Below are 19,555 nucleotides of genomic sequence, written 5' to 3'. Positions count from 1 at the left end.
CGGTCCACACTGTCAGTTTTAGCCACATGATCATCAGCTGAGCTAACGAGTGGAGTCAGCAGTCAGCTTCAGTCCCAGTCTGTGAGCTTTGTGAGTGGAGCACCAGTGCAGCGTTGCTACAGGTGCTGTGCTGTGAAGACTGTGTGCTGAGCAGGTTGAGGTCTATTTACCCCGGGGCAAAAACAAACACAGGTTACTGTATGTGTGTGATTCACTTTCCGGTTTATGTCTGTTTCTGTTTTATTCTGCTGTTCTGTTTTAACAGGAAGGCAGGCTGACGACGAGTGATCACTGCTAACATCTAAATCACACTGCTTACTTTTTCTGTTACATTATTTCTTAAATTTCATAATTCATTTGTTCCTTCCTACTTTCATTCTTTCTTTTTGCTCATCCTTTCTTTCTCTCCTGTCTTCATATTTTCTACATTTGTTCCTACTTTCCCTTTTCTGTCTTTTCTATCTTTACTGTCTTCATATGACCTTAACCTTCATATTATCCCTATTTTCTTTTTTCCTTTAATTTATTCCTTCCTTTGTTACATCCTACTTTCTTTCTTTTTTTAATTTGCACATCCTTTCTTACTTTCTTTCCTCTCTTCATATTGTTTTTCTTTCTTTTTCTTTAATTTCTTCCCTCCTTGTTATATTCTACTTTTGTTTTTGCTTTCGTTCTTTATGCCCTTTTCTTTCTATTATTTCTTCTTTCCTTTGTTCCTCCCTTCCTTCCTTTCTTTCTTCATATCTTAATATTGTCTTTTTCTTTAAGTTCTTTGTTCTTTCCTTTTATTTTTCTTTCTTGTCTTGCTTTATTCTTTCCTTTGCAATTTACAGCAGCCATTCGCTCCTTCGAGATACACAATAAGATCGCTGCCGGTCATTAGCTTTCATCAAACCTTAAATTTGTTGTTTTTCTGACAGTTCATTACATTGTTTTCATTTGTTGCCTCTCGAGACTGATCTGAGATCTGTTCATAGTGAGCACAGATTCATAGTGTCGTCCACGTGTAGTTGTGAGGAGTGAACTGAGATCTGCTCGGGAAAATTACAGATTTTGGATGCCATGTTGCCATGGAAACAGCACAGGGTTACTGTTCTGCACTGTGTGTGATGTCTTGATATCACCGCTGACATTTGTGCTTTCATAAGGGTAATCTAATTAAGGTTTCTACCAGCGTATCAAGCAGTGTTTAACAGCAGTGTTTGATCTATTACATCTATCCAAACATAGAAACATGCTATTTCAATAATTATCATTCATTACTATTTAATTTTACAAACAGTAAAAAAAGAAAAAGTTTAGATTCAAAGATGCCTGCCCTACACCACCAGATGGTGCTGTTACACAAGACTTCTGATATGTGAACTGTTACTGAACCCTGCAGGCAAAACAAAGTAGGTTTTAGACATCATTACAGTTTATTTTATATTAGGGCACCCCTTTTTATTTTATATTACCATGAACTTTTTATTTGGTCTTTAAATATATTATTATCTTTAATTTTCTACATCAAAAGACACCTCAAAAGCACTTTTAATTTACAGTATTTAAAGTTATTAGATTTCTTTAAGGTTAAAATGGGCCACTGCGAGGCTAACGAAAGCTGCAGGTTGTCCTGCTCTAACAGGTGCAACTAAACTAACACAGGATACTTTAGGGAATAGTTTAATCATTTTCAGAAATACTCTTATTCGCTGTGCAACAAAAATAAAGGACAGCAAAAAGTCAAAAATACATTAAATTCTCCGACCCAGTTGGTTAGCTTAGCAGTCGGTTAGCTTAGCTTAGCACAAAGACTGGAAGCAGGGGGAAACAGCTAGACTGGCTCTGTCCAAAGTTAACAAAATCCGGTGAAGCTCACTAATTAATACACAAATATAATCTATACAAAAACCAAAATGTAAATGCGACCATTTGCAGTTTTCCAGGGGTTATGTGCCGGACTATCAGTAGGCTGGGAGAAGTAACTTCCTGGAGTTTCTGCTGATTAATAGCCCGGGACATAAACCCCATAAAACTGAGATTTGTAATTTTTACAATTTGGTTTTGTATAGATTAAAACAAGGAGCTATAACATGTTAATAGTACTGGTGCCAGGCTAGCTGTTATCCCCATGTTTCCAGTCTTTATGCTAAGCTAAGCTAACCAGCTGCTGGCTGTAGCCTTGTATTTATTGTACAGACATGACAATGGTATTAATCTTTTCATCTAAAGCTTGGGGAAGACTAGCTGAAACCTACAAAGACTGGACAAACCACACAGAAAGATCACAGTCAGGAACATTAACCTTGCACTGAGTAAATACCATAAATACACTAGACACTGAATGACTGGTCAGTAACGACTGGAGTTCTGGCGCAAATCCCGCGAGAACACGCCAGTTGTCGCGTGTTCTTGTACCAAAACAAACATGGACGCAACCAGCAGCTTGTACTGCAGTGCAATTTGCGATGAAAAAGCCAAAAAAAAATGAGACAGGAAAATCGCAGACTTTGTGTGACATCCTCCATTTCAGTTGTCCAGCGCCCTCTCACACCCATCCATGCTCACAACACAAACGTTTTTTGTTGGCCATTCTTCTTCTTTTGTTTAATTACCGGCATGTCTCCCTCCAGTACACAGAGGCCGTTGTCAGTCGCAAATATATTGCTGCTTGGACTTTTTATTATTGCTGCCACGCACAGTTTCGGCCTGCTAAATAAACAAAACCCTTGAGTGCCTAGAATGAGTAAAGTACAGAAATGGGTGGAGTTCAGCCTGGTGAGAAAAGAGAAAGCGAAAACAAACATACCTGAACATCGCCTGTCGAAGTTTTGTCTACAAAATTGCCCACCAAGCGGGGATTTTGTTATTTCAGTCAGCAAATGAGTTACTGATCTCTAGCACAGCAAACGCTCAGATTTCCAATCTATTGTTTTACTTTAACCACGCAGGTAACACGCTGAGGCCCCAATAAGGAACTGAAGTTACCGAGAGGAGAAACATGTCTGCGGCCAGGTAAAGAGTTTGAATCTTCGAACTACTTTTACACAGAAAACCTGAGAAAAGCGACAAAGTGTAAAATACAGACAGATCTCTGAATGTCTGAAACCCCAATACACAAGGACAATATTTTAAGCAACACAATTAATTACTTCTTAAATATGTTGTGAAAATGTTAAATAAATCTGACAGTTGACAGGTTTTTTTTACCCTCAGTGCACACTCACATACCTGATCCTTATGAAATTGTTTTTTAGTATTAAATAAATGTAGAAATGAATGTTGTGTCTTAAAAACAAAGGCACCAGATAGAGAAATAAGCACCTCTTAGCTTCTGTTATGTTAAACATTGTATGAATCATCACTGTGCAATCATTTCTCAGTTTAAAATACTTTATACTGAAAATGATTGTACCCAAAGTGTGTAGAATATTGCCCAGTGATGGCAAAAATGTAATATAATGTGATTTTATGTTGTCATGTTTTAACATGCACTGAACTTTAACATTGTTTTGTATTAATTACCTGCTTTTTATGTCCTACTTTGCATGATGCTGCCATACTCCTCTAAGCTTTTTATCCTGTTCAGCTGCTTCATGTTTTGCTTTTTCTTTATTGTAATTTTAAATGTTGTGTGTCTTATGGTTCTTTTAATGGCTCATTTTGGGGGGCGAACGACTCATCCCCCTAAAAAACACCACAGAGCGCTACAGGAAGTCCTTCAGTCAGTTTTGTCACTGTGAAACACTGTGTTTGCTTTGGCGACATCTGCTGGTCATATACATACAGTGCATCTGGAAAGTATTCACAGCGCTTCACTTTTACCACATTTTGTTATGTTACAGCCTTATTCCAAAATGGATTACATTAAAAATTTTCCTCAAAATTCTACAAACAACACCCCATAATGACAACGTGAAAGAAGTTTGTTTGAAATCTTTGCAAATTTATTAAAAATATAAAACGAAACAAATCACATGTACATAAGTATTCACAGCCTTTGCCATGACACTCAAAATTGAGCTCAGTTTGGAACCACCAGGACTCTTCCTAAACCAGGCCGCCCGGGAAACTGAGCGATTGGGGGAGAAGGGCCTTAGTCAGGGAGGTGACCAAGAATCCGATGGTCACTCTGACAGAGCTCCAACTTTTCTCTGTGGAGAGAGAAGAACCTTCCAGAAGAACAACCATCTCTGCAGCACTCCACCAATCAGGCCTGTATGGTGGAGTGGCCAGATGGAAGCCACTCCTCGGTTAAAGGCACATGACGGCCCGCCTGGAGTTTGCCAAAAGGCACCTGAAGGACTCTCAGACCATTAGAAACAAAATTCTCTGGTCTGATGAAACAAAAATTGAACTCTTTGGCCTGAATGGCAAGCGTCCTGTCTGGAGTCATCACCTGGCCAATAGCATCCCTACAGTGAAGCATGGTGGTGGCAGCATCACGCTGTGGGGGTGTTTTTCAGCGGCAGGAACTGGGAGACCGGTCAGGATTGAGGGAAAGATGAAGGCAGCAATGAATAGAGACGTCCTTCATGAAAACCTGCTCCAGAGCGCTCTGGACCTCAGACTGGGGCGAAGGTTCATCTTCCAACAGGACGACGACCCTAAGCACACAGCCAAGATAACAAAGGAGTGGCTACGGGACACCTCTGTGAATGTCCGAGTGGCCCAGCCAGAGCCCAGACTTGAACCCGATTGAACATCTCTGGAGCGATCTGAAAATGGCTGTGCACTGACGCTCTCCATCCAACCTGTTGCAGCTTGAGAGGTCCTGCAAAGAAGAATGGCAGAACCTGCCCAAAAATAGGTTTGCTAAGCTTGTAGCATCATACTCAAAAAGACTTGAGGCTGTAATTGGTGCCAAAGGTGCTTCAACAAAGTATTGAGCAAAGGCTGTGAATACTTATGTACATGTGATTTTTTTTGTTTTTTATTTTTAATTATTTTGCAAAGATTTCAAACAAACTTCTTTCATGTTGTCATTATGGGGTGTTGTTTGTAGAATTTTGAGGAAAATAATGAATTTAATCCATTTTGGATTAAGGCTGTAACATAACAAAATGTGGAAAAAGTAAAGCGCTGTGAATACTTTCCGGATGCACTGTAGGTGGCCTTGTGGTTATATTTTAATCATTAATTTATTAATTAATTAATAATTTGTAATTTATAATTTGTTTATAAATACAGTAAGTGTGACAATTACATTTCCTTAGATACTGTATTGTGTTCTCACAAACTGGATGATGTTTTGTCTTACAGAAAGGAACTACAGGAGGCCTTGTGCTGCTACACCGCAGATACCCTCAGCCACATTGACACAGTGAGAGGATTCTGTGAGAGAAAATCTAAATGGATGCTTGGGAGGGAGACAGAGTTACACATGATAATGGACATCAAGGACAGGGTTGACAAAATCAACCTGAATATCAGCCATGTCTCCCAGTCAGAGAACAAAGGAAAGGCCTTTCTGGAATATATGAAGAGCAAGTCGACCCAGGTGACTGCAGGCAGCAGGCGTGCAGAGCTGGAGGACGAGCTGGCTGCTGTGCTGAAGGACACTCTGGGAGGGCTGGAGACGCTCGAGTACTTCCTGGATGCAGTGGAGAAGCTGGCGGTCACCTCACTTCATGTGTTCATGGAGGAGAACCAGGTGTTACGTCTGCCCAAAGGGATCAGCCTTGAACATGTTCAGGTTGTCATCACCGCTGCACGGCTGATCTGCCCACTCCTCCTCGAGTTTAGAAGAGATGCAAGTGTCTTCTTCCTTCCCAAACTTCAGAATGTGGAAGTGCTGTCATATCAGCTGGACAAATACATTCAGACCACCCAGAAAATCTGTGAGAAGTTAGAGAAAAGGTAAACTGACACTTCTTCATAACAAATATGCACATTTTGCAAAATAAACAACATTAAAATGAATTGAACTTTCTTTCTTTAACAGCTCCTTCAGTGACTTCAGCCTGAAGATGACTATTGAAACTGCGGTAAACCTCGGTGTGGATTTCTCTGAACATGACATAGAGAGGATGCTTCATCACATTAATCAGCTCGATGAAATCAGGTAAGCATTGCCCCTTGTATGTTTTTTGCCCCAAATATCATGTTGAGGTGTGCAAGGTGTTATTAGTTACAGTAATGTAAATCTAATCAGCATGACTGATGTTCAAAAGACTGTTTGATACACACTGCAAGAAAATAGAGACATGCAGTACAAAATTATTTCTTTCTTACTTGTTTACATTTCTACTCTGTATGAAGGCCACAGTTCGAGCAACGCTGCAATTCAGTCTCAGATTTGTTTTTATTAGCAATGCTAGCAGCATGGCTATATGGATGGCATTGACAGTCTGTCAGAATATCTCAGCAACTACTTGATAGAGTGCATGGAGAAATTAAAACTCATCTGGAAGAAAACATGAATGCTTTTAGTCCTATTTAGAACATGGGGTAGTGGTGCACTTCAGCGTCTTGTGGCCAAAATGACTATTACAACAAACAAACACTTCCAAAAAAAGTTCACCTTCCAAAACTTTAGTTTTCACCTGTTTTCACAGATGAAAAAAAAAGTAACTTAGAAAACTTTTTTAAACATCAGCATGTTAGCATGCTGGCATTAGCATGTAGCTCAAGCACCACTGTGGCTAAGCACAGCCTCACAGAGCAGCTAGCATGGCTGTAGACTCTCGGTCTTGTTTAAATATAATTTACTTCAACTAAAGGAAATTAGGGGTGGTCTTGTCCAGCAGGAATTAGGACCTCTGTATAATTTGAAATTTATCTCATGAAATAAATTGGAAAAAATAACGCAGATCCCAAATCCCAAACAGAATTTTGAAATAACATGATCAGCTTTGTGATTTCCTCTTTCCTCTTTATCAGGATGAACCAGCACTTCCGGACGGTGTTCTTGTTTCAGGAGGAATCATGTTCTGGCTTCATCAGTGAGTTCAGCAAGCGACAGCCCAGGATGCTGGAGTTTCTAAAAGACCTGGAGGAGAGTGCTGTTCAGCTAGACAGGATGAATAAGGGGGCAAAGATCTCCAGTGTGGCAGGCAGCTCAGTGGGGGCGATTGGAGGTGTGCTTTCCATCATTGGTTTGGCATTAATTCCTGTAACAGCAGGGGTGTCTCTAGCGCTGACAATGACCGGGGTAGGGCTGGGAATTACCAGCGGAGTCAACAGTGCTGTCACCACAGCCACAGAGATCGGAGTAAACCGCAAACATAAAAAGAAAGCCAGTGAAGTCTTCCAGAGCTTCATGGAGGATGTGCAGATTCTCCAGGATTGTCTGGAGGAGGTGATCAAACAGGAAATAAGCCAGATGGGTGTGGCTGTGGGAGTAGGCAAGGTGCTTTGTAAAGCTGGTCTTGTCGGAAAAGGCATTGATTCGCTTGTTGATGCTGCCTCTGCTGTTAAGTTGTTGAAAAGTGAAGAGCTTATTACAAGTGCTGGAAAGGTGGTGGCCCAGGAAGGACAAGCATTACGTAACGTGCCCAGGTTGGCCTCAGATATCCCAGATATTGGTCAGGCAGCAGTCAAAGGGCCTCTTGCCCTCTCCAAGTCAGCCAGGGCCGGTCTCATCGCAGTCAATGCTCTTTTCATTGGCATGGATATCTTCTTCATCTGTAAAGACAGCATCAGTCTGGCCAAAGGCAGGAAGACTGAAGTCTCACAGTTCATCAGAGCCAGATCTGCACTGTGGCGCTCAGAGATGGACTCATGGCAGAAGATCCATGACTCCCTGTGTGAAGGCCTGCTGACATCAGAGAAGAACCGAGCTATCCTGGAGATGCCATTTTATCTGGAGAGTGAGCTGAAGAAACAAAGAGAAACAGAAATGGAAATTCCATCTGATGAAGTGGATGAAAAACTGAAAGAAAAACAGTTTTGTGTAATACAGTAGTGCTCAGTGAACAGAGATTACTGTGTGCCTTTTTGCCAAGTCTGACACTATGATCAGATATGAGATCCATTTAATGCGATCGAAGCACGTATGAAAATTTAACTCTGCTTACAGCTCACTGTTCAGCACCGAACATCATTAAAATGTATCATTGAGGAATTCTTAATTAGCTGTAATTCTCACAACATAAACCAATTTATTGACTCAGCTTTTTTACTTGTTGTTTTTACGGCTGAATTTATCAACCTTTTGCTAAGCCTGTTTTAAAACATAATGCATTATAGGTGTCATTTAGTATTACATACTTTACCTGATAATAAATGTAACGAATAAATGTAATGAAAAATAACTGTTAATTATAGAGTTGCAATCACTGTCATATAAAAATATCATCAGAGCAAAATATTATTCAAAATTAATTCTGTATGTTCTGCATTATTCATATGTATTATTCAATCTGCAAATTTTTCTTGCACAATCTTGCAAATAAAAAGCTTCAACAGAATTTGCCTGGTGTTTCCTTTGTCTTAGTTAAAAAAGTGTGTGTGCAGCAGCCTAGGAAGTAATTGTTAGAATTCCAAACACCAATCAGAGTAAACCGAATTATAAGGCAATATAAAGAAACCTCTTTGTACCATTGGAAAGAAGAAACTAAAAGCCAAAGTAGATCTGAATGTTATCTGGCCCTAAAAAGAGATGATGAATTGGCAGAATATCTCTCTGCTGTCAGAGATAGAAAGCAGAGACAGATCCTGACCAAGTACAGAGTCAGGGACCACAAACTGGCAATTGAAAAAGGAAAAAAATCATAGCAAAATACATTCTGCATGTTTGCATTATTCGTATGCATTATTCAATCTGCACATTTTTCTTGCACAATCAAATAAAATGGTTTTTTTTTCTGTCAATCTATAGGATAGATATTTATATCTATCTAAGAGAGATAGATAAAAAAAACAGGATTGGACAATGAAAAGAATTCTATGTAATGAATTAAGATTATTTAAAAAATACTTAGACACATCTGACTAGACAAAAAGAGGAAAGTAGGGAACTCATACTTTGTAGGCGGCACAGCGAAAACAATTGCAGAGTGGAGTAACAGGAGTAATAATAATAATAAAACTTTATTTATAGAGCACTTATCAAAATAAAGTACAAAGTGCTTCACAAAGAGAAAAATAAAATACCACAGTGAATGATAAAATATACTTCTTTTTTTCCTTTTGGCTGTTCCATTCAGGGGTCGCCACAGCGAATCATGTGCCTCCATCTAACCCTGTCCTCTGCATCCTCTTCACTCACACCAATTAACTTCATGTCCTCTCTCACTACATCCATAAATCTCCTCTTTGGTCTTCCTCTAGACCTCCTGCCTGGCAGCTCCAACCTCAGCATCCTTCTACCAATATATTCACAGTCTCTCCTCTGAACATGTCCAAACCACCTCGATCTGGCCTCTCTGACTTTATCTCCGAAACATCTAACATGAGCTGTCCCTCTGATGTCCTCATTCCTGATCCTGTCCGTCCTCGTCACTCCCAAAGAGAACCTCAACATCTTAAGCTCTGCTACCTCCAGCACCACCGTCTTGAACACCTTTCCTTTCATTCTTGCTGATACTCTTTTATCACACAACACACCTGACACTTTTCTCCACCCATTCCAACCTGCTTGCACTCGCCTCTTCACCTTGTTTCCACAGTCTCCATTGCTCTGAACCGTTGACCCTAAGTACTTAAAGTCCTGCACCTTCTTCACCTCTGCTCCCTGTAACCTCACCGTTTCACCTGGGTCCCTCTCATTGACACATGTATTCTGTCTTACTGCAGCTAAGCTTCATTCCTCTGTTTTCCAGAGCAGACCTCCATCTCTCTAGATTTTCCTCCACCTGCTCCCTGCTCTCACTACAAATCACAATGTCTGAATGATAAAATATAAAATAAATAAAATACATAAAAACAATAAAATAAACAGACAGCTGAGGTAAAATCAGGATATGCTTTCCGATAAAAATGCGTTTTGAGAAGAGATTTAAAAGAAGACACTGACTCAGACAACCTCATTTCTTCGGGCAGGTTGTTCCAGAGCCTCGGGGCCCTGATGGCAAAAGCTCTGCCCCCCTTAGTTTTCATCCTGGACTCTGGAACAGATAGAAGACCCCTGCCAGAATATCTCAAACTACGTGAAGGTTCATGAGGGATTACAAGGTCGAAAATATAGTATGGAGCCAGGCCATGCAGAGCCTTAAAGGTAATCAACAAGATCTTAAAATCAATCCTAAAACAAACAGGGAGCCAATGTAAAGAGGTTAAAATGTGTGTGATATGATCGAACCTCTCGGTCCTGGTTAACAGCCTAGCAGCTGAGTTTTGTACAGTCTGCAGTCGTGTCAGAGTTTTTTGATTAAGACAAGTGAACAGGCTGTTACAATAATCGAGGCGTGAGGAGATAAAAGCATGCACAACAGTTTCTGCATCACTAAGATTTAAAATAGATCAGATTTTTGCAATATTTCTGAGGTGATAAAAACATGATTGGACAAGCTTAGTGATATGTTGCTCAAAACATAAATTGCTATCAAACAGGACACCAAGATTTCTTGCAACAGGCTTGATCTCTTGTGACAGGTAGCCAGTAGATGGCAGTATGTGTTTAGTGATGTGTTGGGGCCCAATAACAAGGATTTCAGTTTTATTTGAGTTGAGCTGAAGAAAATGTATCGACATCCAGTTTTTTGTGAGAGTCCTGCAGAGAACTCAGCGTACTAAAGTCAGTGGGCTTGACAGGGAGGTACAACTGTGTGTCATCCGCATAACAATGAAAAGAAATCCCATGTCTGCGGATGACATCAACCAAGGGAAGCATGTATAAGGAGAACAGCATTGGTCCCAGAATTTAACCTTGAGGCACACCATACTTGATATGGGAGAAGGATGACATGAAGTTATTAATGCTGACACAGAATTTCCTATTGGACAGATAAGATGAGAACCAGTCTAGTGCAGTGCCAGATCTGCCCACCCAGTGCCTCAGTCTATCTAAAAGAATGCCATGATCAATTGTATCAAAGGCAGCACTTAAGTCCAACAGCACAAAAATTGAACACATGCCTGTGTCTTCATTCATTAAAAGGTCATTAGTGACTTTGAGAAGAGCTGTCTCAGTGCTGTGGTGTTGACGAAAGCCAGATTGGAACTTTTCAAAGGTATTATTGTTTTCCACAGCAGCAAGAAGCTGCTTGGATACAAGTTTTTCTAGAATCTTTGAAATAAAAAGGCAGTTTAGAGATTGGACGTTAGTTATCCAGGATCAAGCCCCGTTTTTTTAGGACTGGCTGGACACAAGCTGTTTTAAAGTAATCTGGGACGCAGCCAGTAGACAGTGAGCTGTTAAAAATAATTAGCAAAAGGGGCGCAATACAACCCATAACTTCCAATAAGAACTTTTGTCCATAGGGCTGGGGGTCACTCTCACAAGAGACATGATGTCTCTTATGAGAAGAGAAAAAAAAAGAGAAGCTTTTCACAATCAGCATCACAATCAGCAGGGGCACAAAGAGAGGCAGGGTTAACTAACTGATCCACAGTCCTAAATAGGAATCTGTGCTGATGGGCAGAAATAAGTGCAGAGAAATGATATGTTCTTGCATCCTTCATCATCCTGTTATAAAGGCGTAATAACTCTTTCATGGCCACAAAGTGGACCTGGAGACCTGATTTCTTCCATCTGTGTTCTGCTCTTCTGCATTTCCTTTTACAGCTTTGAATACTGTCATTTAACCATGGCTGTTTTCTAGTCTTTGAGTTTGGTCTATTTTTCAGAGGAGCTATGAGATCTAAGGATAAAGAACACAGGTAGTTAAAAGAATCAACCAAATCGTTGGTGTTGGAGGAATTGGGAAACACTTTGCCAGAAGAATTGAACAGTGTACAGAATTTTAAGGCACTATGCTTATTAAGGACGCGCATGTACTCAGAGCGGGATAGGACAGTACTTGCAGCCTGTAATTCACAGTTAAAAACAATGCATAGGTGATTGGATACAAACATGTCCCACAGATGGAGTTTTCAGGCCCAGACTAAAGACTAGGTCTAAGGTGTGGCCACGGGAATGAGTTTGGCCAGACACTTGTTGTTGAAAGTTAAAAGAGTTAGTGATATTTAAAAAATCAGCAGTAAGAGCATTAGCAATAGTCATCAACATGAATATTAAAATCACCACAAAGAACAATTCTTACGTCATTTAAAACAAGACTGGATAAAAACTCAGGGAGTTCCAACAAGAAGGAGCCAGCTGGTTTAGGGGATCGAAAATATGACCGGGAGGGGGCCACCTAGTTTAAACATGAGCACTTCAAAGGAGGAAAAATCTTTGCAAGCTATGAGGTCACACTTTAAATGCTTCCTATAGACAGTAAGAAGACCACAACCACGACCACTGTCCCTAGGGCGGCTAAAGCAGTCATAATCTGGAGGGCACAATTCAGCCAGCTGACTGTGATCTCCAGGACTTAACCAGGATTAAGTTAAAAACATGAAATCTAAATCAGTAGATGAGATAAAATCATTTAAAATAATCATTTTGTTAGAGAGGCCGGGGACTGCTGGGGGCGGGGGCGAGGGGGCGGCGTCCTTCTTAGCAGAGGGGTTCTCTGCCGTCTCAGGACGAATGAGACCTCCAGAGCTTCTCCTGATCACGACCTCTTTCAGTAACTTGCGGCGAGAGGAGGAGGAAGACTTGACCGCTGGAAAAAGGGAGCGACCCTCCAGTGGAGGAAAGTCCTGCATATCCAGGATGTCAAACCTGTTGGCCAGCAGGAGGTCCCGATGTGAAGGTGGAGGAGTCGGGCGCTTTGCACCATATCTGTCCTTACAGGCTACAGTCCAGCGCTCCGGTTGACGTGGAATCGAACTCACCTGAGCCTTCTCACCACCCCCGCCCACAGTGACCGTGCATCCACTGGGGCTCGGCAAGGAGTAGAAATTTCCATTGCTTTGGGCTTTGTACCTATGAGGAGCCACGGATCTTCAGGCTTAACTGAAACGGCTTCCTGCTCCAGGGCGCCAGTGATGATGGAGCCGAGCCATGGAAGAGCGGGATCATTGTCCAGTGCTGGAGTGGAGCAGTCAGTGGAGCGAGATGGGATGGTCGCAGTCCGGCTGCCGCAGCCAGAGGAGCTGAGGACTGCAAGGTGTTTTGCCTGGGCCGAGACGACAGTGGAGAACTCTTTCTCTGAGCTCGGCTGCCAGACATGCGATACTTTTCTTCAGCTTTGAGACAGTAAGGTGACAAGATCCACACTCAGCCATCAGGCTTGCAGTTAGTCCGTGCGAGTGTTTCAAAGCTTAAAATCCACAGTAAAGTCCATAAAAGTGCTAAATGCTTAAAATCCTAAATAAAAGCGACCGGCAGCAGTGGAGGCAGTCCGGTAAACCACATCGAGTTGACAGTCAGCTTAAAATCACTTAAGATCCATATGTCCAATGACTGACAACTTTTACCAAGTTAAAACATATCGGTAAAACAATAGCCAGGAAAACAGTGTAGCGTAGAAAACTCAATAAAATGTCAGTTTCTGGTGGTTTAAGACGAAGCTTCTGGCGGGTACACAGAAATGCCGACACAGCCCGCCCACAGGTGTTATAACCAGTTAAGTTTGTTTCTGCCACTGTCTATTGTGGTTTTGTACATATCGCTGAACAAGATCAATTAACGTGTATCTTTACATTTCCGACGGCATTTGAAGGGGATAACATCAAGCCAAGAGACTACAGTTGAAAATTAGCCTTTTGATCAATGTGCATTGTCCCTGAAAAATAAAAAAGTAAACGTTAAAGTTAAAATTAAGTTTTCTGAAACCTTAACTCATTAAACCCAGTGCTTCAATCAGTTTTGTCACTGTGAAACACTGTGTGTGCTTTGGCGACATCTGCTGGTCAAACTGTGTAAATGCAAAGAAAAAGCAAAACAGCGATACACCCTGAATTATGTAGTTGTTCCAAACCTGTTAGACCTGTGACCCCTAAAACAAAGCAATGTCACTAGTTAAAAACGTGTATGAATTATGAAATAATAATAATTTAATATTATAGCCATTATTTCACAAGTAAAACAGCAAAGATTAGAGGAACATCTGAAGAAATACATTTAATTTGACAAAGTATTTTTACTGCTCTTCCATCCTGTTGATCATCTCACAATCCCTCAGATTTATCTTGGGAACTACTGATGTATGTAGACCATATAGGCCTTCATATACATAGGTGGCCTTGTGGTTATATTTTAATCATTCATTTATAATTTGTTTATAAATACAGTTAGTGTGACAATTAATTTACCTTAGATACTGTATTGTGTTCTTTAGATAGATAGATACTTTATTCATCGGTTTTGTGTCTTTGTTGTTGATTTTTGTCTTTTCACGTCTCTTTGTAGTCGTTTCGTGACTCTTTCAGTGACACTCCTCTGCACAGATATTGTACTATTGTAATACTTAACCATAAAAAACCTGAGATGCATATTATATTTTCTTAAAGCAGAGCTGTTCTGCTGTTTTAAATGACTTTACTAATGTTACTGTATTTTATTGAAATGTTACTGTAGCTTCAGTAGGCTGTGCAGCTGTAATATGAAAGAAAACCACACAGAGAACAAATACTGGGTTGCATTTGGTTGGCTGATGCTCAGTATTAAGAGACTCTGATAAGGTTTAGGGGTATAAAACACAATCAGGACATCCCTACTTCAAACAGAGGCTCTGGCCCCGGGTCCAAGGGGGTCAGGGTGCCCGGTTATATTTATCAGCAACGGCTGTCACAGAACAAACCTAGGGTGCAGATACATTAGGTCTTGTAATGTGAGACTCCACAGCAGCAGTTCAGTGGATTGTTTGAACTTGTTTTGAAATCTCACAAACTGGATGATGTTTTGTCTTATAGAAAGGAACTACAGGAGGTCTTGTACTGCTACACCGCAGATACCCTCAGCCACATTGACACAGTGAGAGGATTCTGTGAGAGAAAATCTAAATGGATGCTTGGGAGGGAGACAGAGTTACACATGATAATAGACATCAAGGACAGGGCTGACAAAATCAACCTGAATATCAGCCATGTCTCCCAGTCAGAGAAGAAAGGAAAGGCCTTTCTGGAATATATGAAGAGCAAGTCGACCCAGGTGACTGCAGACAGCAGGCGTGCAGAGCTGGAGGACGAGCTGGCTGCTGTGCTGAAGGACACTCTGGGAGGGCTGGAGACGCTCGAGTACTTCCTGGATGCAGTGGAGAAGCTGGCGGTCACCTCACTTCATGTGTTCATGGAGGAGAACCAGGTGTTACGTCTGCCCAAAGGGATCAGCCTTGAACATGTTCAGGTTGTCATCATCATTGCACGGCTAATCTGCCCACTCCTCCTCGAGTTTAGAAGAGATGCAAGTGTCTTCTTCCTTCCCAAACTTCAGAATGTGGAAGTGCTGTCATATCAGCTGGACCAATACATTCAGACCACCCAGATTATCTGTGAGAAGTTAGAGAAAAGGTAAACTGACACTTGTTCATAACAAATATGCACATTTTGCAAAATAAACAACATTAAAATGAACTGAACTTTCTTTAACAGCTCCTTCAGTGACTTCAGCCTGAAGATGACTATTGAAACTGCGGTAAACCTCGGTGTGGATTTCTCTGAACATGACATAGAGAGGATGCTTCATCACATTAATCAGCTCAATGAAATCAGGTAAGCATTGCCACTTGTATGTTTTTTGCCCTCAAACTCATGTGGAAGAAAACATGAATGCTTTTAGTCCTATTTAGAACATGGGGTAGTGGTGCACTTTAGCCTCTTGTGGCCAAAATGAGTATTACAACAACAAACACTTCCAAAGTCTACCTTCCAAAACGTTTGTTTTCACCTGTTTTCACAGATGAAAAAAAGTAACTTTTTTCTACCTTTTTTCACCTGTTCTTAAGTCATAAACACAGGAGAGAAAACAATTTAGATCAGACTTAGAAAATGGAATTTTTTTTCTCACTTGCCGCTCAGGGCTTCTGTACCATCAGCCTCAGATGTACATTGTGTTTAGTGCTGATTAGCAAATGTTAGCATGCTAATACGCTAAACTAAGAGGATGACCATGGTAAACATTATACCTTAGCAAGCTGGCATTAGCATGTATCTCAAGCACCACTGTGGCTAAGCACAGCCTCACAGAGCAGCTAGCATGGCTGTAGACTCTCGGTCTTGTTTAAATATAATTTACTTCAACTAAAGGAAATTAGGGGTGGCCTTGTTCTTGTCCAGCAGGAATTAGGACCTCTGTATAATTTGAAATTTATCTCATGAAATAAATTGGAAAAAATATCGCAGATCCTAAATCCCAAACAGAATTTTGAAATAACATGATCAGCTTTGAGATTTCCTCTTTCCTCTTTATCAGGAAGAACCAGCACTTCCGGACGGTGTTCTTGTTTCAGGAGGAATCGTGTTCTGGCTTCATCCGTGAGTTCAGCGAGCGACAGCCCAGGATGCTGGAGTTTCTAAAAGACCTGGAGGAGAGTGCTGTGCAGCTAGACAGGATGAATAAGGGGGCAAAGATCTCCAGTGTGGCAGGCAGCTCAGTGGGGGCGATTGGAGGTGTGCTTTCCATCGTTGGTTTGGCATTAATTCCTGTAACAGCAGGGGTGTCTCTAGCGCTGACAATGACCGGGGTAGGGATGGGAATTACCAGCGGAGTCAACAGTGCTGTCACCACAGCCACAGAGATCGGAGTAAACCGTAAACATCAAAAGAAAGCCAGTGAAGTCTTCCAGAGCTTCATGGAGGATGTGCAGATTCTCCAGGATTGTCTGGAGGAGGTGACCAATCAAATAGCCAAAAAGGAAACAAGCCGGATAGGTGTGGCTGTGGGAGTAGGCAAGGTGCTTTGTAAAGCTGCTGCTGTTGGAAAAGGCATTGATTCGCTTGCTGATGCTGCCTCTGCTTTTAAGTTGTTGAAAAATGAAGAGCTTATTACAAATGCTGGCAAGGTGGTGGCCGAGGAAGGAAAAACATTACGTAATGTGCCCAGGTTGGCCTCAGATATCCCAGATATTGGTCAGGCAGCAGTCAAAGGGCCTCTTGCCCTCTCCAAGTCAGCCAGGGCCGGTTTCATCGCAGTCAATGCTCTTTTCATTGGCATGGATATCTTCTTCATCTGTAAAGACAGCATCAGTCTGGCCAAAGGCAGTGAGACTGAAGTCTCACAGTTCATCAGAGCCAGATCTGCACTGTGGCGCTCAGAGATGGACTCATGGCAGAAGATCCATGACTCCCTGTGTGAAGGCCTGCTGACATCAGAGAAGAACCGAGCTATCCTGGAGACGCCATTTTATCTGGAGAATGAGCTGAAGAAACAAAGAGAAGCAGAAGAATTTCCATCTGATGAAGTGGATGAAAAAAAAAAAGAAAAACACACAATAGTGCTCAGTAAACAGACAGTACTGCATGTGGCAACACTCACAGTGTGCCTTTTTGTAAATCCATTTTATAAAAGAATCCTGCATACGGCACAAAATCACTGATCATCCTCAATCATTCCAGGGTATCCTTAATCTTTATCCTTTAGTAGCTGCGATTCTTAGGACGTAAACCATTTACATCTGTCCAATTTTTTAATGAATATATAGCCATGTCTTTTGTTCCTTGTCAAAGTTTATATACTGTAGTTTTTGCAGCTATGAAGATTACTTGAGTACTTATGCATATGACATTTAGTAACAAATGCTTTAACTAATAATCATTGTATGTAAAAATAAAATTATGTTGGTTGTTAACCTTAGAGTTGTAGCTGCTTACTGTAGTTCACTTACCGTAAACTGACATTTACTGATTATCTGAAGATATTTTAGATTAGATTGCATTATCAATTATGCTTTTATCATCACTGAAGTTGAATTATACCAGTGTTGGATTTGAATTATTATTATTTTTTGCTTTACAGAATGTGATAAATTGGATCAGTTATTAAAAATCTGTGGTTTACCTGTTTTGCTTATCTTTGAAATGTCTTATTGTTGCAATGCTTAATTTTACAATGTAATCTATCTCTAACACCAGTTTCAACATGTACTTAGCTCTCTTCTGTATTCCTGACTTCATGAAAGAGCTATATTACAGTAAATAAATCCAAATAAATGTAAACTCTGTGCACATACATTAGCATTTACAGTAATAAACAGTAACCTCTCATGTACAATGTGGTGTGTTCATGATTCTTTTATTGTTTTAAAGCCTCTATCTTTGGATTAGGTGCTTTATCAGTTAAAAGTAGGGGAGGGATAATGGGAATCTTCATACACACTCATTAAATGGTTCAAGGTTAAGCTTGATTGTCATTACACAACACAGGCTTGTACAATGCTGCACAAAGACAAATGGTATAAATAAATCCATTGTTTTGTCCAATCAGATCCTTTTTTGGCAATCTTTGGTTATTCAGAGAGTTTTTTTGTATAGCCATCATCAGGCACTTGTGTGGGGCATGGTCGCAGCCAAAAAAAAATATACTTCCATCCCATTAGAATTCATCCTCTGGGAACCATGAATGTCTGTGCCAATCCAGCCAGTAGATGTAGAGATATTTCAGAGAATAAGTGAAACGTTTGACCTGCTGGTGGCACTAGAGGCAATGTCAAGAGATCACCAAAGACATTAGGATTCATCCTTTGGGCACCATGAACATCAGTACATTACATGGAAACCCACTGGGCCATCCAATAGTTGTTGAGACATTTCACAAAAAAACACAAATGTGAACCTCATGGAGGCGCTAGAGAAGAGTCAGATGATTGCCAGCAGGATTCATCACCAGGGAATCATGAATGTCCGTATAAAATGTTGTGCCAATCCATCAAGCAAATGTTGAGATATTTCACAGAATAAGTGAAAACTTTGACCTGCTGGTGGGGCAACAGGAACAGTCAGGGGATCAACAAAGTCATAAGAATTCATCCTCTGGGGACCATGAGTGTCTGTACCATATTTCACAGCAACCATCCAATATTTGGCAAGACATTTCTCTAAAATCCTGCTGGTGGCGCTACAGGAGAGGTCACGGGTCACCAAAGTTAGTAGGTTTTATCCTCTGGGGACCATGAATATCTGTACAAAATTTAATGCTGCTAGTGTGGCAAAAAATGAGGCAAAAATTTGAAAATTGGAAAAGGTAGATTTTAAAAAGTGAAATAACAATTGAAACAGATAACACTCAAGTAAGCTGAAAGTACTTCAAATATTAAAGTAATAATTATTTATTGTCCCTCCCTTTAACCCTCTGGAGTCCAGGTTAATTTTGGTTCATTGTAGCAGACTTTCTATACATTCATATTTGTCTTTGTTTTAACTGTTTAAACTGTCCATACCCCGCATGCATGGTATCCTTTTTTCAGCACAAACTCAACTATTCTGAGTTAAGTCTGATTTATAAATTCATAATATAATGATAGAAAAGTTGCAGGTTCCAATATAAATGTACAAATATTTAGTAATAATCACTCAAAATATTATTATAGAACAGTTCAACGTTGTATAAAATATAGTTTCCCTATTTATACACACAAAAACAGAGGAAAATATGAAATAATGAAATAAAACTATAATAATCTATTTACATGTAAAGCAATTTTAT

General features: G+C 40.5%; 1 protein-coding gene across 2 annotated transcripts; it reads left to right on the top strand.

Annotated features, from left to right (window-relative positions):
- The first annotated feature begins 2,146 nt into the window (after positions 1–2,146).
- On the top strand, positions 2,147–18,121 carry LOC122868916. 2 transcript variants are annotated; one of them, XM_044181359.1, is made up of 4 exons: positions 2,147–2,997; positions 14,830–15,426; positions 15,508–15,627; positions 16,328–18,121. In XM_044181359.1, the coding sequence occupies exons 1-4, from the start codon at positions 2,984–2,986 to the stop codon at positions 17,448–17,450; spliced, it is 1,854 nt and encodes a 617-aa protein (XP_044037294.1). In that variant the 5' UTR covers positions 2,147–2,983; the 3' UTR covers positions 17,451–18,121. The 2 variants fall into 2 exon arrangements, with proteins under 2 accessions (XP_044037294.1, XP_044037296.1); XM_044181361.1 differs by lacking the exons at positions 14,830–15,426; positions 15,508–15,627; positions 16,328–18,121 and adding exons at positions 5,245–5,841; positions 5,927–6,046; positions 6,865–8,393 and having other exon boundaries at positions 2,197–2,997.
- The last annotated feature ends 1,434 nt before the right edge of the window (positions 18,122–19,555 follow it).

This window comes from Siniperca chuatsi, linkage group LG21, assembly GCF_020085105.1.
Source record: "Siniperca chuatsi isolate FFG_IHB_CAS linkage group LG21, ASM2008510v1, whole genome shotgun sequence".
Classification (NCBI taxonomy): domain Eukaryota; kingdom Metazoa; phylum Chordata; class Actinopteri; order Centrarchiformes; family Sinipercidae; genus Siniperca; species Siniperca chuatsi.
The sequence above is the reverse complement of the archived record's forward strand: the minus strand, read 5'-3'. Positions and strand labels throughout refer to the sequence as shown.